Genomic DNA, 26,058 nt, shown 5'->3' on the forward strand with positions numbered 1-26,058 from the left:
TTCCCTTTCTTCTTTCTTTAACCTTCTTCTGAATTTTATAAAACCATCTTCCTGTTATTTCTTCATCCCACCTTTTCTGCCACTTTTCCATCAGTTTTTCCTTAACCATACTCTTTCCTTCAGCTTTACTTGTTTTAACTTTAATGCTAATTGGTTTTTGAATTGCCCCTTTTGCTATTTTATCTGCTCTCTCATTTCCTTCTATTCCAATATGCGCTGGAACCCATACAAAAATAACTATCACACCCATATTTTTAATTCTATATAATGTGTGAAAAATTTCTAATAATATGTCCATTCTACTATCCGATTGCTTGTTTTTAATACTTAATAATGCAGAACTTGAATCTGAACAGATTATTGTTTTTACTGCTCTTCTTCTTCTTCTTCTCTTCTATTATGGCGGATCACAAGCAACTTTAAGGTGCATACCGCCACCTACTGTACATGAGTGTGTAGCAGCGTTACTTCACATCTATTAGATTCTATTTTTTAATTTTGTATTCTTAAGATACAAAAACAATGCTTTCCTTAGTTTATGAATATCTGTTATGTTTCCTTCATTTCATAATATTCCTTTAAGATTCCATTCATGCCCTATACTTCTAACTATTCTCTTTAATTTTTCCCTTTCGTGTTCATATAACTTACAGTTCATCAGTATGTGTTCTACATTTTCTTTTTCACCACATTTCTCACATTTCTCACTATTTTTCCTCCCTATTAAGTAAAGCATGTCATTTAAGTAGGTATGACCTATTCTTAATCTACTAACTATTATTTCTTCTCTTCTGTTTCTTTCATTAATGTTTCGAATTCGAACTGACTTTTGCACTTCATATAATCTTCTTCCTTTCCTATCTTCGTTCCATATTTTTTGCCATTCCTCCATTTCTTTACTTTTAATAAGTGATTTCCCTTCCCCTTTTCCAAAAGGAATTGAAATCGTTATTTCCCCCTCTAAAGCCCTTTTAGCTAATTTATCTGCCTTTTCATTGCCTTTTACTCCTTCATGTGCCGGCACCCAACAAAACCAAACATCAATGCCACCCCTATATAGTCTAAATAAAATATGATGAATTTCTAATACCAAATCTTTTCTATTATTTCCTTCTCCCTTAATACTTTCCACTACTGCTTTAGAGTCTGTGCACACCACCACCCTGATTGGTCGAATCTCCTCCACCCATTGCAAGCCTAATATAACTGCCACCATTTCTGCTGTAAATACCGACAATTGATCTGATATTCTTTTGTCCTGTACTGCTCAGCTCCGGATGTTCATCTACGGCAACCCGGAAGTACACATCAACAGCCGACAACCCAAAGATCGTCTAGTAGGAAGATGTGTCAGCTGGTTCTAACAATAAATAGCCATGAGCTAATGATTGCCCAATATAAAACATTTAAAACGTTAAGCGATGTGAAGTAGATATCATGGGGGGAAATATTCATATGAATAAGGTCGTGTTAACTCCTTAATATCCAGTGTCATGAAACAATCAGTCTCCATTATTTTTTAAAAAAACATCTACATTTATTTTAAATAATAGAGAATTATAGCTCACAATAAATATAGATATATACATATATATAGATATATCTATATCGATATATATATATATATATAGATATATACATATGCAAACACATATGTATATATATATAAAGATATAGATGTAGATGCACTGTATATATTGTATATACCCCATACACATGAAGCAATGTGACCAGTGAATTTCTCCACTGTGAGATCAATAAAATCTATCTTCTCTTATCTTATTTTATCTTATCAAAGGGGGTGAAGAGCTGTTGGACACAAGTAAAGAAAAGAAAAGGGGAAGGAGGGCAAAATTAAAAAAAGAAAAAAGGAAGGAAGACAGAGCAGAAAAGTAGCAAGGCTGCAAGTAAACTAGAGGAAATCAAATAGAGGTAGTAAATGTACTTAATGAGGTAGTAAATCCCTTTAATTTCTATGTATGGTGACTAAGAATGGATGAATAAGAATGATTAACCACCACATTTTTTTTCACTTTAAAATAGTTATAAAAAATCAATTAGAACATAATCATGATTCTATTTGTTTTTTTCTGTAATAAAATATGTAATTTTGGATAGCTGTATGTTGTTTGCTCTGTGAGACATGTGTTTTCCTTTGCTGTACTTTCTATTCCAACTTTTTGAGAACAACAATCGACAAAGACGTGTTTCAGCTCTGAGAAGGTTGCAAGTAGCCGGTTTGAATCCCACTGTCTCCACCCTGAGCAAGACCCTTAACCCCTGCAGAGGTAAACTTCCATTTACCTGTCATGCAAACAGGGAGCCTTGGGCAAGGTCCCTCCTTTGGGGGGTGGCAGCCTAGTGGTTAGGGCATTGCACTTCGAAACTTATGTTCAAGCTGGACTACCACTCTGGTTCTGGAACTTTATTTTTTCTTGGAAGTCATATTAACAAATTAAAAAGGTTTGAATACCATGTTTGAATATTTTTATATATTTAAAATGAAATCATGCTATAATTATTCCACCTTATGTTTTGTTTTTTGCTTTGTTAAAAATTCTACAACTTAATGTTTCCTTTTTTTTCTTCACATTAAACCTTAGAAAGTATTTTACGACGGAGTATTAGGGTCACATTGAGGGTCTTCAACCGGTGTGTAAAGTCGAAATATAGTGTTGAGAATAAATTTGAGCTGTCATTAATAAAAAAAGAAACATTGGATAAAGATGGATAAAATCAATAATGACGTCAGCAGACTTGAATAAAAACAGACATGGACTCGACAGCATGTTGTTTGGGGACGTTTTAAGCCTACATCCTCTGAAAGGGAGGTTATGAGGCTGTGACATTTTAGGCACTTTTAATAGTTTATTGTTATATATTCAATATATAAACACAATATTTCAACTTCATTCTCAACATTTTGACTTAATTTTTTTAAATTTTGGCTAATGCCTGCTTTGGGGAGTGGCAACCTAGTGGCTAGAGTAGGGGTCTTCAAAGTTTTCCAGGCCAAGGACCCCGAAACTGATGTTGAGATGGAGCGGGGACCCCATATATTGTATGAAATTGTGTTATATCTAACTGGTCCTATAGTCACTTTATTACAGATGGAGTAATAAAACGCTGTCCAGCTTAACAGAGCTCCTGTGTGTCGCTGAATGTGTGCATTGATGACAGAAAGACATCTTCTGCCTCCATTTATCTGTTTACTACAGTGTGTTGAATTCATGTTAATGTGTATTTAAAGACATTTCAATTAGTGGAAAAAAATGCAGAGGGAATATAAAAAAAAAGTATAATCAACCAAAACTTTCATGACCCCCAAGCAGTAGCTCCGTGGACCCTCTAGGGGTCACGGATCCCCTGTTGAAGACCTCCGGGTCAGTGCATTGCACTTGGAATCGAGGTTCTGAGTTCAAGCCCCACTCCCATAGACTGCCACTCTGGGTCCTTGAGCAAGACCCTTAACCCCACACTGCTGCCAGGTCGCTGCACAATGGCAGCCCACTGCTCCCCAAGGAAATGGGTAAAAAAAAACATCTTTTCTTTTCTTTTTTTTATAACTTTATTTGGAACAGTAACAATGACAAACTCAAACAATACAGCATAATAAAGCATAACATATAGTCAATCATACCTCCTAATACTTTTCTTAATTTTTATTTTCTTTTCTTTCAAGTTGTGAGGTAAACAGATGTTTAGTTTATGCAATATACTTCAGAAAGAGAAAAAAATCGAAATCCAAGGATATATATAATCACATATGTCGAATATAACAGAATTATAATTAAAGATAAACGAATAAATAAAAAATACAAAACCACTAAAATAAATAAATAAATAAAATAATTTTAAAAAAGCCAAGTAAGCATTATTCTTTAATTTGTATCGAGGGAGGGCTGAAATAAATTAGAGAGATTTTTAGAGAAATTTTGGTTTCTGAATTTTGTCCAAGGAAAGATTTAGAAGATGTTTAAATACAGACCACATAGGAAATGGGTTAAATAAAGAGAGTTGATTTAGTTGCTTTATACTTGTCACAATGTAATGACAATAAAACGCTGGAACTTAACTTTATATGAAAGCGGAGTGTTTCTATCAGCCCGCTCCGAGATTTAAGATGCAGGCCCGTACTGTATATCCGGTGTTTATTCCGCGAGGAATATAATAAAAGTGAGACCTCTTTACTTTAGCTCCATCTAAACTACAAACCGGGTTTAACATAGAAGTTAAATACGGTTGAACGCCATATGTTTCACCCCCCTGGCAGCGCTGTAGCTGTTATTCTGATGGGTTTGGTGTTTAATTAACTTTATTGAGTATTTCCTGTCAGGAAGTGAGCTACTTTATACACAGGCTACAAGCTAAGCTACAGAGCGTTCACCGGATTCAATCTTCCGTGTTGCAACATTAGCGGGTAGGAGTCCGCCTGAAACCATCGATAAACAATCAGTTCTGGTCACTTCTCTCTCAGTTATTGGTTTCTGGCCTTCAAACACATGGCTGCTAATCCACCGGGACAAGGTAATGAGTCTAAAACTATTTGTTTAAAAGTCATGTTTACTGCAGAGGCGGAGCAGCGAGTTTTAGAGACCCGGGGAAATGCATAACCCTGGCCCCCTTTGACCGAATCTAATAGATATTTTACAACTTAACCAGATTTTAGACCACCATGTTAAATATTTTTATGCTTTTTATAAAAAATGTTGTTATTTAGAGTGATGATAAAAGCACCAGTAAACAGGGTATTTTCATTCACCATTAATTTCTTGTCTTAATTGTAGAAACAATTTGTAAATCACACCTTCCTTCAGCTTCATCTGAATGATCAGTCTATTTTTACCAAAGCTAGAATGCTTGAGAAACTTCACTTTTAAAATCGTAAGAAAATCCTATTTAAATTTCAATTTATTCTGGCTTAAACATGTATACAAACGTACTCTTTATTTGACCATATTGTCCCAGAAGTTAGAAATTTTTCTATTTAAAAAAAAAAATCCTGTCTTAAAATCTGTTTGTTTTCGTAATTTTATGCAGGCCAGTTAGTTATATGTCAGCTTGTACACCTAAATTCAGCCAATCATATATCAACGGCTGTCTGTCAATCAAATTTTTTCGGTCATAGCATCTTGATTCATATGTCGCAGCTAATATATGCAACGGTTGAAGTAAGAATAATTTATTTTATTATTGAGTTTCATGCCAGTGTTCACAGGGATGGACGTTTGTGTCTTCAGCAGGCGTAGAGCTAACAGAACTGGCGGCGTTGCGAGGCGAGGGCTCAAACATTTACGGCTGTAAGCCTTCGACACCAAACCAAGCTTCTGCCGCCCTGGCGTCCTCTTACACAACAACTTCGTCCTCACTTTCCTCTTCTAAATAAAAAATGGATGACGGAGGAGACTCATCCACGACCTCCGACACAAAACTCTCCTCTTGCATGTTTGCGCTGTCCATAGCGTTCCTTGACAGTGTCGTTTCTAAGTCACCAATTTAGTGCTACTCGGTCCCAATGTAATTTCCCATTAGGAACCTACTAGCATTAAGTTACTAACTGGTTAGCAAGATACTTCAAACTGGCCACAACCAAACTTGCTCATGAACCTTCCGCCACAACAATCCCACCCCCTTTGATAAACGACCATTCACAATCACTTTATTCACTCGTGTAAAGTCGGGCACCACTCTGGAGAATTCAGAAATACAACGGTTGGAACAGCCGCTTTCCCTACGACTTTAAAAAAGCATAAACATATCCATCACAATCCATCCTGTTATAGTAATGTTTTGGGATTTTTTTCTTTATCAAGCCAGATTGCAGGAAAATGACTTTTGCTCGGTTTGCAGTGCAGCCCTCTGCTTTTTTTCTTGTCTGATATTTTCTGTTCTTTGCTTGTGTTTGTGGGCTGGTTGTTGTTACTTAGCCATCCCGAACAAGGCTCGCGTGGCAATCCTGGCAGAGTTGGAGAAGGAGAAGAGGCGTCTCAGGGAGACTCAGTCCATGAACGTTCCAGGAGCCAGGTAGAGACGGAGCCCGGCTGTGATTATTATAGTTACCACTGCAGGACATAAGTACAGCATGTTCCTTTGGAAGCAAAGAGGAAGTTATGTTCCATTTGTCCATTTTCTGACGAGAAACTTGACTTTATAACAGTAATTAGAAGAACTGAAACCTTCCTTCCTTCCTTCCTTCCTTCCTTCCTTCCTTCCTTCCTTCCTTCCTTCCTTCCTTCCTTCCTTCCTTCCTTCCTTCCTTCCTTCCTTCCTTCCTTCCTTCCTTCCTTCCTTCCTTCCTTCCTATTGGTTTATTAGGATGATCTCAAGTGATCTAAAACATATTGAATAATTAAACCTTTAAATTTGTGGTTTGGTGCAGCAAAGATTTAACAGCACTTCTTGTGAACATATGTTTACATCTTGGCATCCCTTCATCCTCTAGCATCCCGCTGTCCAGACCCAACATGAAGGAGTTCAGAGACAGCGCTGAGCTGCAGCACATCGCTGCCCAGCAGAGAGCTGCTTTGCAGGTTAGAAAACGATCTAAACCAAGAGTTTAGCTGCATACATCCACCGTCTTTATAACCCTGTTTTTTTTCTCTGTCTTTTCTTTTTAGCATGCTCATACACATTCTTCAGGCTTCTTCATCACTCAGGACTCCTCATTCGGGAACCTCATCCTCCCTGTTATTCCTCGTCTGGAGCCACAGTCATGACCTTTGATCCCCTGGTCTCCCTGAGACAAAAAGAAAGTCCTATTGTTCCCTTTGTTTTTAATTAATTCGTAGGTAATGAGATTTGATTCTTTCATCCTATTAAAAGAAATCCCTGGAGAGTCTGAATCTATTTCTCATTTTTCTGATTGGGGAAAGACAACCAGATATCCTGGGTCCCCCCCCATTCAGGTTTTTTCTTTTTTTTTTTTTTTTTTTTTTTTTTTTTTTGAGAAATTCTGGATAGCTTAAAGAATACCTCTATCAACCAAACTTTTAAACATTGTTTTGTTCATTAAATTAACTTTATTGCTTTCTTTGAAGTCATATTAACAAATTAAAAAGGTTTGAATACAATGCTTAAATACTTAAACTGAAATCATGCTGTAATTAGTCCACCTTATTTTTTGTTTCTGCTTTGTTAAAATTGTACAACTTAATGTTTCTTTTTTCTTTACAGGACATCTTAGAAAGTATTTTACGACGGAGTATTAGGGCCACATTGAGGGTAAAGTAAAAATTGAGGGAGGGATTTATTTCCCCTCTTCCACACCAGGTCTGTAAAGTAGAAATATAGTGTTGAGAATAAAGTTGAGCTGTCAATAAAAAAAGAAAAAGTAAGATGGATAAAATCATTAATGACGTCAGTGGACTTGAATAAAAACATCGGCTCGATGTTTGGTGACGTTTTCAGCCTACATCCTCTTAAAGGGAGCTTATGATGCTATGCAGTTTTAGGCACTTTAATAGATTATTAATATTATTCAATATATAAACACAATATTTTGACTTCATTCTCAACATTTTGTCTTAACTGACTTGGTGAGGAAGAGGAAAAAAGTATTCCCCCGTTTTTTTTTTACTCAATGTCGCCCAAATACTCAGTTGTAGTATTTAGATCTTCCTTCTCTATCTGTAATGGTTTTTTTTTAGTGTTTGTTAACTGGAAATTAAAAAGAAGATACTCCCAGTTTGAGAATAGAAAAAAAAACTTTTAAAAGTAATTTAAATCTTCAGCAACAAAAATTAGCATTTCTGTACAATTGTAACTTCAATTTTAGAAAAGGTTTAAATAGACATAATATGGACAATTATTCACTATAAAATTATAGAAAAAAAACTGAAACACCTTTTTAAAACCATGACTGACGAGGGTGGAAAAAGCATCTAGCTGCTACGGTTTAAAATGTACGTATAATTGGATGTCATCTGCAGAGATGTGGTTGAAGATATCAGAAAATAATGGAATAATTTCAGCTTCTGGAAAAACATAAAACGTAAATAATGGGCTCAGAACTGAACTTTGTGGAACACTGCAGGTTAGACGAGCAGAACCCGAGAGGAACTTTTATCCAGAACATTCTTTAAGATAAGGAGTTAACCAGTCTAATGTAGAGCAAAAAATATACAGTGAGGAAAATGAGTAGTCGGGTTTTATTTTGTCATTTTGAACACAAGTGTAAACAAAAATAAAATTTGTTGTGTACAGCTCTCTAAACTATTTCATTTCTTAAAGTGCAGGTAAGCAGCAGAGATAAAAAGTGTGATGAAAAAATTATATAAACATATGACTGTGCAGTTACAGTTCCAACATTTGAGATTTTATTTATTTATTTAATGACCTATTTTACATAACATTCAGCAGTCTAATGGCAGTAGGGAAGAAACTGTTCAGGAATCTGCTGGACCTGCAATGGATGCTTCGAAGTCTCTTTCCAGAAGGCAGCCGGGAGAACCGTCCATGTTGGGGGTGTGAGGGGTCATTTATGATGTTACCGGCTCGGGACACGCAGCACTGGGATGTATGTGAACACATTGCTATTTTGTAAGTTCTCCCACTTACAAAATCATGGATGGGTCTGAAATTGTCATCTGTTAGACACAATCTAAAAAAGGAATCCCGTAATCACAATGTATTATTTCTTAACAAACCAATGTTAATATTTGGTACAGTAGCATGTGTTTGCAATCACAGAGGTCAAACGTTTCCTGTAGTTTTTCACAAGGTTTGCACACACAGTAGGTGGGATTTTGGCCCACTCCATCCACACAGATCCACACAGGTTTCTGAGGAACATGGAGTTAAAGCACCCTCCAAAGATCCTCTATTGGGTTTAGGGATTGAGACTGGTCAGGCCACGCCAGAACCTTGATATGCTTTTTACAGAGCCGCTCCTTGGTTATGCTGTCTGTGTGCTTTGGGTCATTGTCATGTTGGAAGACCCAGCCTCCACCCATCTTCAATGCACTGAGGGCAAAATCTTGAAATACATGGCCCCAGTCATCCTCTCTTAAATGCAGTGCAGTCCTGTCCCATGTGCAGAAAAAAAAAACCCCGAAGCATGATGCTACCACCCCCATGCTTCCCAGTAGGGATGGTGTTCTTGGTATGGTAATCATTCTTCCTTCAAACACAGCTAGTAGAATTATGACCAAAAAGTTCTATTTTAGTCTCGTCTGACCACATGACTTTCTCCCATGACTCCTCTGGTTCATCGAAATGGTAATTAGCAAACTTAAGTCAGACGTTGACATGTGCTGGTTTAAGCAGGGGACCCTTCCATGCCATGCATGATTTCAAACCATGATGTCTTAGTGTATTACCAACAGTAACCTGGAAATGGTGGTCCCAGGTCATTGACCAGCTCTTCCCATGTAGGTCTGGACTTATTTCTCACCTTTCTTAGGACCATTGAGACCCCACGAGGTGATATCTTGCATGGAGCCCCAGTCTGAGGGAGATTGACAGTCATGTTCAGCTTCATCCATTTTCTAATTATTGCTCCAACAGTGGACCATTTTTCATCAAGCTGCTTTCCAGCCTTAAGGAGGTGTACAATTTTGTCTCTAGTGTCTTTGGACAGCTCTTTGTTTGGTTTTGGTCATTTTAGTAGTTGGATTCTTACTGATTGAATGGGGTGAACAGGTGTCTTTATGCAGCTAACGACCTCAAACAGGTGCATCTAATTTAGGATAATAAATGGAGTGGAGGTGGACATTTTTAAAAGCAGACTAGCAGGTCTTTGAGAGTCAGAACTCAAGCTGATAGACAGGTGTTAAGATACTTATTTGCAGCTGTATCATGCAAGTAAATAGTTAAAAAAATCTTATATTGGGATTTCTGGATTTTTTTTAGATTGTGTCTCTCAAAGTTGACATTCACCTACGATGACTATTTCAGACCCCTACATGATTTCTAATTGGGAAAACTTGCAAAATAGCAGGGTGTTCAAATACTTCTGTGGTCAACAGTTTGAAAGGCAGTGCTGAGATTAAATGGCACCAATAACGACCATTTTTCTGGATGAAGTAATACTTTTCTATGTAAGGCAAAAAATATCAGTATTGACAGGCTTTACTTTGAAGTAATTTAGTCCCATTTTAAACAGCTTTGGTTTATTCAGCATAAGGAATTCCTACAGGAGGCTGGCATACAGTAGCTCCTCTTTTCCCTTTTCTGGGTGATGCAGCCTCCCACAAACTTCTACTGACCCCAGATGGTATTTAGGACTCTTCTGCATCTGATTCTATAGTCAGGGACCAGTTATAGGAAAAACCTAGATTATAGCCTTACATTGCAATAGTGTGTCAAGAAAAGCCAAGACAAGCCTCCTTTCCCACTACAGCAACAAGCAATGTGCTGCAGACGGTGCCCCATTCCCATTTTAATGTACACTCTCCAGCCTTGTTATTAAAAAGAGTTTTTTTTTCATCTGCTAGGTTAAAGCTGTTAAATCCCTTTAAGATTTTGTTCCACACTGACGCAAAAAAACATCATGCAGTATTTGCAGATTTATTAGTTGTGCATCCATAATATAAATCATCAATTCAATCGTATCCAAATGCTGCTCTGCTGGATGGAGACCGGTGGAAACCATTGGAGCACAGAGGAAGTATTGTCCTGTCAAAAAAAAAACATAAAAAGATGATTTAAGCTTCAAATGACTGGTACACTGATTTCCAATGGGTAAAAAATATGCTCTTCAACCATATTGAGGGATAGTGAGGTGTTTAAACAAGGCTTAAAGCTATAGTGAAGGATGTTCTTTTTTTCCAGGTGGATCATCAGAATAAGTGGTCCTCCTAATTGTCAATCATTCTGGTGACGTTTACGTAAGGCTGTCCTACGTGCTCGACCCCGTTGTCATTTAACAGTGGTGAGTCTGACATGGTAGTGGAAAAATTCCAAACTTTCTTTGGAAAGTAAGCTTGTATGAGCGTTGCAAACAACAACTTTTAAACAGCGTGCACAAGGAGATATGGTCTTGTGCACGCACTCGCACGTATTTAATAGGCCTTTCTTCTCTGGAGCGGGTATAGGGTTGTGCATTTTTACTTATTCATTTTTTTCTTTTAAGTGGAGAGGTCAGGTATTTTCAAACGTTTGCAAAAATCTTCCACTATATCTTTAATTAGTAAATAATTTTATATTGAATAAATATTATATACTCATCATAGGTAGTAATTGTAATGTTAGTATTAGTATTTGTACCCAACTATCTTTTAAAATGGGGAAAATAAATTTTAAACATTTCCGAATTCTTCACATTGTTGAAAGAAAGGAAAGAGTTCAAAACGTGTCAACTGGAGGAGGACATTAATTTGATTATACTGACCTCTAGTGGACAAAACAAGAAAGCGCTTTGTGAAGACTTTTTTTCTCAAAATGCTGACGTTAATCTCAGAATTCTGACTCTTTTTTTCGTAGAATGCTGACTTTAATCTCAGAATTCTGACTTTTTTTCTCAGAATTTTAACTTTAATATTAGAATTCTAACTTTTTTTCTTAGAATGCTGACTTTAATCTCAGAATTCTGACTTGTTTTTCTCTCAGAACGCTGACTTTAATCTCAGAATTCTGACTTTTTTTCTCAGAATTCTGCCTTTAATCTCAGAATTCAGAATTTTTTTTTAGAATTCTGACTTTAATATCAGAATTAGAATTGATGGGCACCATGAAGGAAGAGATGTGGGAGATGTGCGTTGAGAGAGCTAGTCTCTAAATTCAGAGATTAAAGTCAGAATTCTAATACAAAAAGTCAGAATTCTGACTTCCTTTTATCATCATTTTATTTCCCATATAAAACTGAAGTAATATTTAAAAATCTGTTAACTTTTTTCATTTTTTCAGAGACCCTAATCCTCTTCTGTACACATTAGTCAGATTATTGGTAAAGAAAAGAAATATATATATTTCGAAAGTTTCCATGAGCCGCAACTGGTCCCTCAGTCGGGTTACATAATCCCAAAATGTTAATATTCTATGATGAATTTTATGATTATTGAATCAAGAAGCCGCGGATGACATCACAGCTGACTACAAACTTTTTTTTTTTTCTTTTTGCGTAATTCTCACCCGGTCACAGTTTTTTCCATGCCCAGTAAAGTGACTTGCCTGAACTTGCAGCTGGCTCCACCCTCCGTTCCTCAGCCCGCTACGTGTTGAGCCTGGAGCCTTTAAGCAGCCCAGCATCCCAGAGGAACTTCTATATGCAGGAAACGCTCCACTTTCTCAGCAGAGACAGGTTTGTCAGCTCTTCACTTCAATGGAGTGTTTTCCACTCGAAGAAAACACATTTAATCTCTGAGCAGGCCTGAGATCTGCGTGGAAATAGATGATATATGAACCCACGGAGAGCCGCGCAGAAGGAGAGAGGAAGAGGGGAGGTGGGTGTTGGATACAAAGCTGATTGTTTTCTTTCCTTCCTCTGTTGTGATATAATGTTTCATTTGGATTATAGTGGATAAAGCTGCAAGCTGAAGTGTTTCTTTTCTTTTTCTTTTTTTTACTTCTTATGAACATTTTAAGGAAGATATTTTAACTTTGCAAACCTTAAAGATCTTAGATCAGAAGATAAAATGAGTAAATGTGAAACAATGACGTTGAAAGCCAGAGTGTTGTATGATTTCCACGCGGAAAACCCAGGAGAGATTTCCATTGCAGAGAATGAGTTGGTGACTCTGTTCAGTGAGGAGGAGCTGGAGGGCTGGTTGGAGGGGGAAAACAGCCGGGGTGAGGTTGGCCTTTTCCCTGCCTCCTATGTTGACATCATCAGGGACCAAATCACTTCCAGCACAAGCAACAACGGCTTCTCCTCCCCCAAGACCATAACCCAGTCCCCCAGCCATAGCTCGTACGTGTCGCCTGACCCCCACTCGCAGAGGAAGTTCAAGGTCGGCAGTGGTGGAGGAAGCAGCTTCAACACCAGCCAGGGCAGCGATGACGACTGGGATGATGACTGGGATGAAAGCTCCCCTGCTCAGTATGAGCCTCAGGGTTTCGGGACCAGCCCTCCATCGTACCCGGTCACTACCTCCCTGCCCAGCCGGGGGAGCAGCCAGCAGCAGCAGCAGGCGAAGAGCTCGGCAACAGTGGGGAGGAACCTCAACAGGTTCTCTACCTTTGTCAAGTCCGGAGGGGAAGCCTTCCTGCTTGGGGAGGCCGCTGCTTTTGTCAAAGACGGGGACAGGATCTGCGTGGTGATGGGGAAGTATGGACCGGAGTGGCAGGAGGACCCTTATCCGTTCACATGCACCATCGACGACCCCACCAAGCAAACCAAGTTCAAAGGCATGAAGAGCTACATGTCTTATGGTCTTACCCCAACGCACACAAATGTACAAGTCAACCGCAGGTATGCAATTTCAGAAATCTCCTTTTCCATCCATTGAAGCCGACCCATTGGATTCTCGACCTAATCTCTGTTTCCAACCCCTTTAACTGCAGGTATAAACATTTTGACTGGCTCTACGCGCGGCTCGTCGAGCGTTTCCCTGTCATCTCGGTGCCCCACTTGCCAGAAAAGCAAGCTACCGGCCGCTTTGAGGAGGACTTTATCTCTAAGAGGAGGAAGGGCCTGATCTGGTGGATGAACCACATGACAAGTCACCCCGTCCTGGCCCACTGCGATGTCTTCCAGCACTTCCTAACATGCGGAGCTGACGAGAAAGCCTGGAAAATGGGCAAAAGGAAGGCAGAGAGGGACGACTTGGTCGGGGCAAACTTCTTCCTGACGATCAGGTAAGAAACCCATCCATTATCACGGCAGAAGATGAAATCAGCGATACCTTGGTTCCACATCCCATCCCTCTCTGTGCCACTATTTGAGTTGCAGATACTGTAAGGAGCGTATAAGTGTTTCAGGAATGCAAGAATAAAATATGTCTGCAAGTCAAATTTCTTTCTTATTTAAAAATATTACACACATCCTTGTAGCTCCTACTGTCTGTAATTCTAGGTCATTCTAGGTCTCTAAAGATAGTTTGCTGCATCCTGATCATTCCTGTCACATATTTAATGCATAGTAATAAAGAAGTAAGGGCAAACTTGAGGGAATCTATTGCAAAACAATTGGTAAATATTGTATTGATGTATTATAGAACTTTGCATTCATTTTTATCCTTTCAATGTTTGTTTTTTTGTTTGTGTCTGCAGTCCATTTTAATCAAGCTGTTTGGAGTAACAAAACGATCAGTCAGATATTGAATCATTCCACCGGTGCTGTATGATGGTTGTTTCTTTGTATTGCTGGTTGTTCTTCAAAAGCATAGTGGGAGTCATTTACATGTTCAGTTGACCTCTGATCATTGGAAAGAAATGCAGTGGCATTTGATCAATTTTTAATGTGCAGGGTAGTCTGATAGATCTCATGGAGGGAAACAAGATGCCTTGAGTCTGCAGCCAGATGTTCTCATTTAGTAAAGTTGCTGTTGTTTGATGCAATGAAGTCTCAAACCAAGCAAAAAAGACCTGATCCAGGAGGCATGCTTTTCTTTTAGTAAAACTTTATTTTTAATGTACTTCAGATTCACTGCAAATATCATCTGAATGAGCTTTTAAGACTTATAAATCCATTTAAATAGAATTTAATTTAATCAAAATTCCGAGGTAAATACACAACATCATATTCTATCCAATTTATAATGCAATACCACCAATTCAGACATTTTTGATTTATGCCCGATATTGAAGCCTGGTCTGCGTTATGTTTATTCCACGCCACAACGCAAAAGGGGAAAATCACGAACCAGCTGTGGGTCTGGATATGGCCGAGGCGGTGAGGAAGTGGGGGCACGTTTGTTTGACAACGGAGAAACATGAGGGCGAAAAAGAGCGGGGATCCAGGTGGGAAAAGCGTCCCAGTGTTCTCAAGCACCTCGCTCTTCTCGCTGGACCATCTTCACGAGTTGTTTTCCGCAATGGCGGTCATACAAAGAAAAACAAGCCAGTAAGGTACCTAACAGGAAATATGCATAGTGTAGAGTGGATGTAGATTTGACCAATCAGAGGTCTCCTGTCTGTGGCACTGTTTGCGGTCACCTCCAATTTGGGAGAGGTGCAGCAGAGTGTCTGCGGAGGGGGCAGGGACGTCTCTGCATTCACAGCAACCCCTACGCAGAGGACCTAGTTTCGAAGTATAAATCAGCCTTAAGAGTGACCTCTGTTGGGACATAAAGAGACTCAGTCTGTTCCAATCTGGGAGGACTTTCTATGGAAGTTCAAATCAAAGCGTTCTCAGGGTTAATCGCAGCAACTCCTGAGCCGATGACTGTGTCCAGGAAAAACATTTGAACTTAGCACATAACATTCTATGGGGGAAAAAACAGTCAATGACAGATGTAATCGTTTAAATATATTTGTCAAAATAGAAACATAGCTAAACACAGGATTATTTTCTAAAGACAGAAACAAAGAGATGAGACAGAGTCAATAATGGAAACAGGGCTTCAAATTAGGAAAGAAACTCTGTTAAACAGGAAAGCACCAGATAGCTAGTAATTTCTATATAAAAGACAACTAAAGAAAAATGCCCAAAGTCAATGACAGCAACAGTTCTGACAAGGTTTTCATCTAGAAAGAGACAATACCAAACAAATAGGGGGGTAAACAGTGTTTTCTGAGACTTTACCAATCAGTTTTGACAAAATTGCTGGATAAAATTGCTTATAGTTGTTACAAAAATGCAGCCAGGACAGATTGCCCATGAGATTTCCCAATCCATGCAGGATTCAAATTATAATTTGGTTCTCACAAATCTAAAAAATAGCACGCTATCACTAAAGGCTGATTTATACTTTGAAACCAGGTCGTCTGCATAGGTGTCACAATGAACGCAGAGACAACCCCGCCCCCTCCGCAGACATTCTGCTGCACCTCTCCCAAATTGCAGGTGACCGCAGACAAGAGGCCTCTGATTTGTCAAATCTACATTCGCTCTACACTATCCGTATTTCCTGTTAGGTTCCTTAACGGATTGTTTTGTTTGTAGGACCGCCATTGTGGAAAACAACTCGTGAAGTTTGACTGGGTAGAAGAGCAAGGTGCGTGAGAACGCTGGGACCCTTTTTCCACCTGGATCCCTTTTCACCTTCATGCTCCTCTGTTGTCACACAAACTTGCCCCTACTTCCGCACGGCCTTGGCCGTGTCAAGACCCACAATTAGTTTCTGATTGTCCTTTTGTGTTGTATTGTGAATAACAGCACAGACCAGGCTTCAAAATTGGGGATAAGTAAAAAATGTCTGCGTCATACCTGCGACAAGCTCACTGCGAAACACTGCTGCAGGAGAATAACCAGCCATTAAAACCACCACAGTTTCAAATCAACCTCATTAAGCTAAAATGACTGTCCAATCTGCTTGTTTTTGGTCTCAGCACACCAGTCGTCCCTCTGGACCTGCAGGAAGTCGAGAACAAGATTGAAGGCTTTAAGAGCTTCACTAAGAAAATGGACGAGAACATTGTCGTGGTGAACACGTCCATCAACGAGTTCGCCCGCAAACAGATAACGGGCTTCAAGAAGGAGTACCAGAAGGTGGGGCAGTCCTTCAAGCATCTGGCGCAGGCGTTTGAGCTCGATCAGCAGGTCTACTCGGCAGGCCTTAACAGGGCCATCTCTTACACCGGCGAAGCCTATGAGGCCATAGGGGAGTATTTTGCAGAGCAGCCACGCCAGGACCTGGAACCAATTTCTGATCTGCTGGACCTTTACAGAGGACATCTGTCCAACTTTCCTGACATCATCCATGTGCAGAAAGGTGGGGAGCACTGTTTGTTAGGGTTAGGGTTAGGGTTAGAAATCATTTTAATCATTCATCAAGAGCAAAGATTCATTTTTTACATCTTTCTTTGTTGTATATTTCTATAAATATGTCGTCCTAACATTGTCTTAGAACTGCTCAAATAATGTGGTGAGTAATGAGAGAGGAATGCCTCTGAAGTTACATGCAGATGTGAGAAGGGGTAAAGACAAAGCCGCGCAGGCCTACTTCTGCCCTGAATAACCGGCGCCTCCCAGTTTCCAGACGGCAAAAACGTCACTTTTAAAAATCCTGCACGATTTTCCATCTAAATAAAGAACATTTACGACTTGTTCAAAGCGCATCTAACCCTTAATTTCTCCATTAATGACGTCAAAGGTAGAGCAAGAAAATAATGCAAAGTTACTGTCTGTTTCCACCCCAACTAGGACATCTGTTTTCATTTACCCAACTGCTGAGTAAATCTGGGTTGAAAACTGAAGCCAGCGGGTCATTGTAACACAAGTCCTGAGCCTCCATGTAGGAACACACACCCATGCTCACACTCAAAGACCAGCCTTCACAAAGAGTTTCCAGGGCAGTTAGCTTGTTGGTGCCTTGCAGGTTGGGAGGAGGGAGCTGCTGCTGGCATGCAAACGCCAGACGTTTGCCAAACCTAGAGGCACCAATTCTCCTAGTCTGTTCTCATGACACAATGTCAGCTCTAAGCTATTGAAACAACCACAATTGGAAACTTCCCTGTGACTGACATAACATCACCTTCTGTTTGACTGGAATTTATTTTATTTTAATAGATAATACAGTGATTTAAGCAGTTTAAAATCTTAAATCGCGTGCAACGCCATAACGTTTCAGCAAACCCTGAAAAGAAATTGTCAAACAAAACATATTATTTATTATTTTTAAATTGTACGATGAATAAGAAGCACCAATCAGGCTTTTTCCGATCAATATCCAGTTTTTCCAACTTTTTGATCTGCAGATTTCGACTATCTTCCTAAAATTTATTTCTGTTAACCTACATATAAAAATACAAAGAAAAATTGTAAATGTCTTGACTTTGAACTTTAATGAACTTAAATTAAAGCCTTTTTATCCGCATGTTTAAAGAACCAAATGCTTGGATGCATTTAATCGCCAGAAAATTATAAGTGCACATTCTCAAAAATTTCCCCAACATATCAGTCTCCCTATTTGAGTGCAGATAAGCCCTGCTGAGTTAGTGCAGACTCCTGCTGTCAGGATTTCTGCATGTCAGCAGACAAACAGCCATGACCTCATTGGCCTAATGCATAGTTTAGTCTACCGTCAGGCTGGTGGAATTAGTACAAAGATCACTAGTCTAGTCCCACTTTCTATAGACATTAATTTAATGAAAAAGATAGAAAAATACAGCTATAGGTTTATTTGGACTCCATTTAATGTATGGAAATAGCTTATTGTATAGTTTTACTTATATAACCAAATGTTATGACTTAAACCATTTTGTCTTTAAAACTTATCACATCAAAGTGTGAGAAGGACGTAAAGGCAAAGCTTTCAGCTTTGCAGATCTAACTTTTCTGAGTTGTCAGTCCTGGTTCTGCGTGCGACTTGAAGGTTTTACATCTGATTTGAATGAGCAGAGATTCATGGGCTTCTTGTCCCATGTTGCCCCCGGACTGCAGGAATGCAGCAATGGAGCAGCTTTAGGATTAGATTAGCTTCCCCTCCTCCTCTTTTTCTCTCTCCCACTTTTTTCTTTTTCCCTTTCTTCTTTCTGGTAGATGTTTCCCACCAGGACGGCGCTGCGAGAGTTCAAATTACAGCGCTGTAATCGCCTCTGCTGTGGGGGGAGAGCAAAGTCTTGCTTTTATGATTTGCTTTTTGTTTCTGAGAGAGAAAGAAAGAGAAATCTTTCTACTGCTGCCCTGTCAGTTCTTCACTCTTAGTTCCCCTCCATCCCCTTTTTTATTAGGCAGGTCTGGTCAGACCGCTTCCGCACTGAAAGTTGAGTCATATTAAACACTTAGACATGTCTGTGAGGTTGGGCAAAACCAACGATGCATGGAAAAAACAGCCTTTTTGCTGTTAAAAAAAGGGTAGTTAAAGAAAAGGGTAAACCAAACCCACAAAGTTAGACTTAAATCATATTAAGCTTTGACTTGTGAATAGATTTTGATAGAGTTCACATTTAGAGACAAAAACACTTTTCTGCTGACTGTTTAAACTCTGGGTCTGAATCAAAGAGGCTATTTTAGCAGAGACAGGAAAATATAGGACAGGAAATGACTATTAAAGACATGACATTAGCACCTTTTTTAAAGGGTCCTGTATTTATGGAACACTTGAAAAAAAAATCCTTTCATGAAGTGCTGTCATAAGTCATAAGAATAATGTCAGAAGAATACACAACAATTTGACGGAATCACTAAACTAATATTGGTAAAACAAACACAAATTAAAATAATTTCAGAGAACATTAAGGCTCTCAGCAATGCATGCTGTTATAAAGTTTCGGTTTTTGAGGCTTTAAAATGTTTAAATTTTACATTCAACGTCACACATGTTCTTTACCTCCTCAGAAAATAATTTAAAAATCTGATTTGGTAGATAAAACCTAAAGAATTACAATAAGCTGGTTGCAGATGTTTACACAGGTAAAAGTAGGGAAAAAGTTCAGCAAGATCCAGTCTTCTTTGGCTGAAGTTCATCAGTGTTCAATATCTTTACTAAGTGATGTTGGTTCAACCTACCTTCTGATGGTTTGTTCTGATTATGTCTGTCTTGATAAAACGCCCATTTTAGTCTAAATTTAAGTGACAGCAGAGCGTGAAGCTGCCACCAACATATTTCCCAGTGGGCATGAAGTTTTATTTTAAGCAATGCAATATGCTGTTTCATTTGTTAACATTCTCAAAATAATGGCCAAAATGTTTCAGTTTATGTCTTTCAAACCATACAACAAATAATCTTTTTTTTTTTTTACCGACTTTTTTATTTTTGATTATGTCCCTTTACTCTTTTTTGTTCTATTATTTCCATTCAGGATTTAATAGACCACCATTTTTAGCAGGTTAAAACGTTTTTGCATGATAGAAATGTCAATATGGATAATTTTAAATGAGAAGTTTACTGTAAAAAGGAACATTACCCCCAAAAAACATTAAATGAGATATACTTTTCAAAAGCTGAACACAGAGGAAACATGTTTAAAGAAAGCAGGAGCTCACAATAGAACCCTGAGGGATGACATGTTGGTAATCCTCAGGGGATTAGGACAGTTTAGTATTTGAAACTACAATCCTGAATGGTGGTTAAAGTTTTCCTACAAGGGTGTGTACCAGCTTATTGGATGCTAGCTCATTCTCTCTCTGTCTGTCTATCTATCTATATAAAAATGTCCTTATTTTTGAAGGAAAAGCACTGCATTTTTCAATGAAGATAACTTTAAACTAGCCTTAACTTTAAAGAAATACACTCTACATTGCAAATGTGCTAAATGACTATTCTAGCTGCAAATGTCTGTTTTTTGGTGCAACATCTACATAGGTGTATAGTGGCCCATTTCCAGCAACTATCACAACTATCACTCCAGTGTTCTAATGATACAATGTGTTTGCTCATTGGCTTAGAAAGCTAATTGATGATAAGAAAACCATTGTGCAATCATGTTCACACGTCTGAAAACAGTTCAGCTCGTTACAGAAGCTACAAAACTGACCTTCCTTTGAGCAGTTTGAGTTTCTGGAGCGTCACATTTATGGGGTCAATTAAACGCTCAAAATGGCCAGAAAAAGAGAACTTTCATCTGAAACTCGGCAGTCTATTCTTGTTCTAAGAAATGAAGGCTATACAATGCGAGAAATTGCTAAAAAATTGAAGATTTCCTACAACGGTGTGTACTACCCCCTTCAGAGGACAGCACAAACAGGCTCTAACCAGAGTGGAAAAAGAAGTGGGAGGCTGCGTTGCACAACTGAGCAAGAAGATAAGTACATTAGAGTCTCTAGTTTGAGAAACAGACGCCTCACAGGTCCCCAACTGGCATCTTCATTAAATAGTACCCGCAAAACTCCAGTGTCAACATCTACAGTGAAGAGGCGGCTGCAGGATTCTGGGCTTCAGAGCAGAGTGGCAAAGAAAAAGCCATATCTGAGACTGCCCAATAAAAGAAAAAAGATTAAGATGGGCAAAAGAACACAGACATTGGACAGAGGAAAATGGGAAAAAAGTTTTGTGGATGGATTAAACCAAGTTTGAGGTGTTTGGATCACAAAGAACAATGTTTGTGAGACGCAGAACAAATGAAAAGATGCTGGAAGAATGCCTGATGCCATCTGTTAAGCATGGTGGAGGTAATGTGATGGTCTAGGGTTGCTTTGGTGCTGGTAAGGTGGGAGATTTGTACAGGGTAAAAGGGATTCTGAATAAGGAAGGCTATCACTCCATTTTGCAACGCCATGCCATACCCAGTGGACAGCGCTTGATTGGAGCCAATTTCATCCTACAACAGGACAATGACCCTAAACACACATCCAAATTGTGTAAGAACTATTTAGAGCAGAAGCAGGCAGCTGGTATTCTATCGGTAATGGAGTGGCCAGCGCAGTCACCAGATCTGAACCCCGTTGAGCTGTTGTGGGAGCAGCTTGACCGTATGGTACGCAAGAAGTGCCCATCCAACCAATCCAACTTGTGGGAGCTGCTTCTGGAAGCATGGGGTGCAATTTCTCCTGATTACCTCAACAAATTAACTGCTAGAATGCCAAAGGTCTGCAATGCTGTAATTGCTGCAAATGGAGGATTCTTTGACAAAAGCAAAGTTTGATTTAAGAAAATCTTATTTCAAATACAAATCATTATTTCTAACCTTGTCAATGTCTTGACTCTATTTTCTATTCATTTCACAATGTATGGTGGTGAATAATTGTGACTTTTCAGGAAAACACAACTTTGTTTGGGTGACCCCAAACTTTTGAACGGTAGTGTATATAAATACAGTATTCTAGTGGTTTCTAAATGGAGGGTCAACATTTGGCTTTTTGAAATGCGAATTCTAACCTCAGGATAGAAATTCATCTTAGAATCACAATACATGGGATTTTTTGGTCCATAAAGTAGTAAATCAGGGTTGTTTTTTTCCCATTTCAGAACTGCTTAGGAATTTTGGTTGGTTTTGATGTTACTGTTAACTGGAGAACATTTACAACCTTTTTGACTGAAGAGTTTGGAGACATGATATATCCCATTTGCCACTGCTAGACCCAACTATTGAGTTTTTTCAAAACATTTTTGTGTTCCTTAGAATTATAACATTTTGCTAAGATTGAATCAGATTTGGGAACCCACAAATCACATTTCTGCTTTTCATGGAAGCTTTGATTTAGTCATTTCTTTGTAATGTGACCTCCTGCACTGTCAGCGATGGTTGGCATGTAGCAACCTTGTCTGTACATTATTTCATACTTCGAATTTAGTTTAGATCTCCAGTTAAAAAAAAAGCCAATCTGAAAGTTAATCAGCTTGACTGATCAGCAACTTTCAGATGAATCATCTTTTTCTCCAGTAATTGTAACACAGTCCTGTGTACTAAGCAGAGAATGGTGTCGGAGGTTGTTTTTTTTCTGAGGGTGGAAGATTTAAAGTCAGTTACTTTTATTATCATAAAAGTTTGAGGAAGTCAGAGCAACATAAAAATAAGAAGCTCTTTTAAAGGAAACTGTTCTTGAAACAAAAACAGGAATGTAAATGTGTTAAAGTAAATTGTTCCGTTTGACCTTTTTTGAACATTTTGACCTCATTGCATTGGCAGCTAACTTAGAACATGTTAGCAGCCTCATTTAATCTCTCAGACAAGAGAAAGGCGACTTGTTTTCTGGGAGGACAAACAAAGATAGTTCTTTATATATAGTTTACTTTGAGATATGTTAAAGGGGTCATAGAATGATTCTATAGGGTATTTGGTGCTCGTCCTTAAGGTCTCTGAATAGGGTGTGTAAAATTGGTTGGGCTGAAAATGGCATATTTGCTGTTCTATGAGCCCTAATGCAAGCCTGGTTAAAAGCCCTAGAATGAAACTACAGGTTTTCTTCCTTTTATGGTATGATCATGAATATTTAGATAAGCTGTGCGCTGATTGGTTGGTTTATAACGAGCAAAGCTGCTGAGCAAAGACGCATCATAGGAACAAGCACTCACTCACTGAAACATCAAATTGTTCATAAGGTAGGGTGACCAGACGTCCTCTTTTTACCCGGAGATGTCCTACTTTCATACCTAAAAAAATGTCCGGGGAGGATTTCAAAATCTTCCGAGATTTTGGTCGACTATAGTGCAGCACGTAGTTGAAACACACCGGGCATTTGAACTGAGCCGTCAGGTCCTGGGCTGGTCCTGGAATCCCGGAGGACAGGGGCAGGGAGCCAGCGGGGGCGGAGTGACTGAACCCGACGAGGTGACTAATAGAGCTTGCGGTTGTGATGGCCTTACAGCCCCTCGTTTCAGTAAAATTTTAGCAAATCCTGCTTTGAACTGTCCAAGATTTGGAAAGCTGCCTTCTGTAAAATGCTTAGAGCCAATGAACAGCTGAGCATCAAATTTGCAAGGATCTTCTGATAGACAACAATAATCCATGCCTGTCGAATCTTAGGATCCTTGGGAAGACTGTGAAAAAATTCTCCTTTCTCCATGCCGCCTGGAACACTGCATTTACACCCGTGATTCTGACTCATTTTTAGCAGAGAAACTGCCTGGTTTGTAAATCTTGTAGAAGGAAACCCAACTGTAGGCTAAACAGCTAAACGGGTGTCTTACATCTACCTCTATTCATGCCAGTGAACCAGTGGGCTGGTCTGTATGGTGATTTCGGGACGTGACAAAAGTACAGGCCAGAACCAAATAAGGCATCATCCCCGAATTGACATCAATTCAGTGCTTCGTTTGGATTCGTCCCTTTTATGGTGGAAGTTTAGAATTGTGAGATTTGCAGAGAAAGGAGGTGTCGATGGGGTTTGAACTTCTCTGTAGGTCCATTTCACCCACTGAACTATCGTTATTCATCTATGACAATGTTAACTTTTGCGTTCAATGACTCCTTTAAAGGTATAGTGGAGGATGATCTTTTCTCGGGTGGGTTGTCTAAATAAGTGGTCCTCCTAATTGTCAATCTTTATGTTTATGTAAGGCCATGCCACGTGCTCGTCCCCATTTTCACTTACCGGTGGTGAGTCTGACGTAGTGGAAATTTGCAAACCTACTTTTGGAAAGTAAGCTTATATCAGCGATGCAAACAGATATTTTTTAACAGGGCGTGCATGAGGAGAAATGGGCTCGAGCATGCTCTCAGACGCGTCTTATAGGCGTTCCCTCTCGAGAGCGGGTACAGGGTTGTGCACGTGCATTTTTTTATAAGGGAAGAGGGTGGGTATTTTAAAAAAAATCGCAAAAATCCTCCACTATACCTTTAAAGGATTTTTTCAGGTCACTAGGTGCATATTGATGCTCCATGCGGGGGACCCTTCTCAGAAACTCAGCGATGTAACTTGAAAGGGGGTAGATCAGTCTCTGAATGAGTCATGTGACCCAGAGAGGCGCTTTACGGCAGTCTGAGCTCCCATTAAACCAGAGCGCTAACCTTAGAAACTTGTTGTCGTTTCCAACAAACCAGATAAGATAGTTTACCTGATTAGACATACTATATATTTGGCTCTCTGATATAGGATTTAGTCCCAAGTGGTGAATGTAGCCACGTCTGTATAATTTTGAAACGGTGCACTAGATTTTAATGGCGCTAAATTTAAAAGTTACACAGTATTGCTTTAAATAGCCTCTCCTCTCACGTACAAAGTGTAACATTGTTGGTTTTTGTATTGTAAACAATGAATGTTCCCTTGTGGTTTCCCTAAATGCTGTTAGTCGCAAGTCTTTAACAGAAACTTTCAGAAAGCTAATTTTTTTTGTGTGTTCTGTTATTTATCAGGTGCGCTAACCAAGGTAAGAGATTGCCCAAAGCTGGAGGGTGAGCTGCATGACCGATGCAACATCATATCCTGCGCCACGCTAGCGGAAATCCAGCACTTCCACCGCACGCGCGTGCGGGACTTCCGTTCGCAGATGCAGCACCATCTGCACCAGCAGATCAGCTTCTTCCAGAAAATCACCGCCAAGCTAGAGGATGCCTTGAAGAAATACGACGATGAGCAATAACACAGGAAAGCACCAGCCAAACGGAGGGGGAGAAGAAACACATGAGTAAAGAATCAAAGGATTCATGACTCCATCTTTTACTAACATCTTTAAATCTTTTAAAAGAGAAAAAAAATTAAAGATGATGTGATGGATCTTTCATCTGGCATGTTGGGAGATGTAAAAACAGACAACTTTTTGTCTGAAGCGATGATGAGTGTACCAGCAATGGGGATTTTCTGAATACTCCATGCAACATTTAAAGCAGCTCTGTGTGCTGGGGCCTGCTGTTTGAAACATGCTTTCTGGGTCATGTCACTGACTCCTCTGTTTCTTTCTGAAGGAATGTGGGTTTTAAATTAACATAAATATGGACAAAAGACTTCTCAAACTGCATACATCTAAACCTAAGTTAACATTTCTGATAATTATTCAATGTTTTACTTGAATAACCCACTCAGTATTGTTTGAATGTGTAATTTGAAGAAATTCTCACTGTGGAAAGTGACAAAGAGGGCATGATCTGTTCCTTCATTCCATTTTGTAAAAATAAAATAAAACCTATTATCAATTTTACTTTAAAATCTTGGACAACTCAGATACTGTGTTTCACAGTGTTATAATCTGATGATGTGCTCTGCTTACTTCTGTACAGTGCTATGAAAACATATTGAGCCCTGACAGATTTCTGCTGAACTTGACTTTTCGTGAGATTGTTAGATTTGAATGTTTCAAATCTCACAAAAATCAAAAACAAAGCTAAAGAGGTGCCCCTTTTGAAATCCAAAATTTTGTTAAACTACTTTTTTGGTTTTATGTGTCCAGTCACAAATAGACTTAATTATTTCTATGCCTATAGAGGGATAAAAAATCACTTATCTACCTCAAAGCTTTCTAACAGCATCAAATATACTTATTCAAGTACAAAATAGAAAAAAAAGTCACATCTGTTAACTAATAAAGGTAGGGTAGTAGGGGTTTGAGCAAATCATAATGTGTTTATCAACAAATGGGAAAACTGGTGAAGTTACACATACCAGGGGTTAAATAAAGAAATTCAACTAAACCTCAGTTAGATCGTTATTCCCAACCCATCAAAAAGAACCCTCAGGACAACAACCCATAGGACATTTGCCTT

At 39.0% G+C, this 26,058-nt stretch overlaps 2 protein-coding genes across 2 annotated transcripts; both read left to right on the plus strand.

Annotated features, from left to right (window-relative positions):
• The first annotated feature begins 4,190 nt into the window (after positions 1-4,190).
• LOC119792367 (SOSS complex subunit C-like) lies at positions 4,191-6,842 on the plus strand. Its single transcript, XM_038298976.1, has 4 exons — positions 4,191-4,527; positions 5,928-6,024; positions 6,443-6,530; positions 6,618-6,842. The coding sequence occupies exons 1-4, from the start codon at positions 4,503-4,505 to the stop codon at positions 6,714-6,716; spliced, it is 309 nt and encodes a 102-aa protein (XP_038154904.1). The 5' UTR covers positions 4,191-4,502; the 3' UTR covers positions 6,717-6,842.
• A 5,288-nt stretch (positions 6,843-12,130) lies between these two features.
• Positions 12,131-25,684, plus strand: LOC119792370 (sorting nexin-18-like). Its single transcript, XM_038298981.1, has 5 exons — positions 12,131-12,380; positions 12,523-13,348; positions 13,441-13,734; positions 16,369-16,751; positions 24,715-25,684. The coding sequence occupies exons 1-5, from the start codon at positions 12,329-12,331 to the stop codon at positions 24,939-24,941; spliced, it is 1,782 nt and encodes a 593-aa protein (XP_038154909.1). The 5' UTR covers positions 12,131-12,328; the 3' UTR covers positions 24,942-25,684.
• The last annotated feature ends 374 nt before the right edge of the window (positions 25,685-26,058 follow it).

Source organism: Cyprinodon tularosa, unplaced genomic scaffold (assembly GCF_016077235.1).
Source record: "Cyprinodon tularosa strain WSP-4 unplaced genomic scaffold, ASM1607723v1 ctg418, whole genome shotgun sequence".
NCBI lineage: Eukaryota > Metazoa > Chordata > Actinopteri > Cyprinodontiformes > Cyprinodontidae > Cyprinodon > Cyprinodon tularosa.

Coding starts and splice junctions, on each gene's coding strand:
- LOC119792370 (XM_038298981.1), top strand. CDS start 12,329: ATGATATATGAACCCACGGAGAGCCGCGCAGAAGGAGAGAGGAAGAGG. Junction 13,735..16,368: donor AACTTCTTCCTGACGATCAG/GTAAGAAACCCA, acceptor TTTTGGTCTCAG/CACACCAGTCGTCCCTCTGG. Junction 16,752..24,714: donor CATCATCCATGTGCAGAAAG/GTGGGGAGCACT, acceptor GTTATTTATCAG/GTGCGCTAACCAAGGTAAGA.
- LOC119792367 (XM_038298976.1), top strand. CDS start 4,503: ATGGCTGCTAATCCACCGGGACAAG. Junction 4,528..5,927: donor TGCTAATCCACCGGGACAAG/GTAATGAGTCTA, acceptor GTTGTTACTTAG/CCATCCCGAACAAGGCTCGC. Junction 6,025..6,442: donor ATGAACGTTCCAGGAGCCAG/GTAGAGACGGAG, acceptor TTCATCCTCTAG/CATCCCGCTGTCCAGACCCA.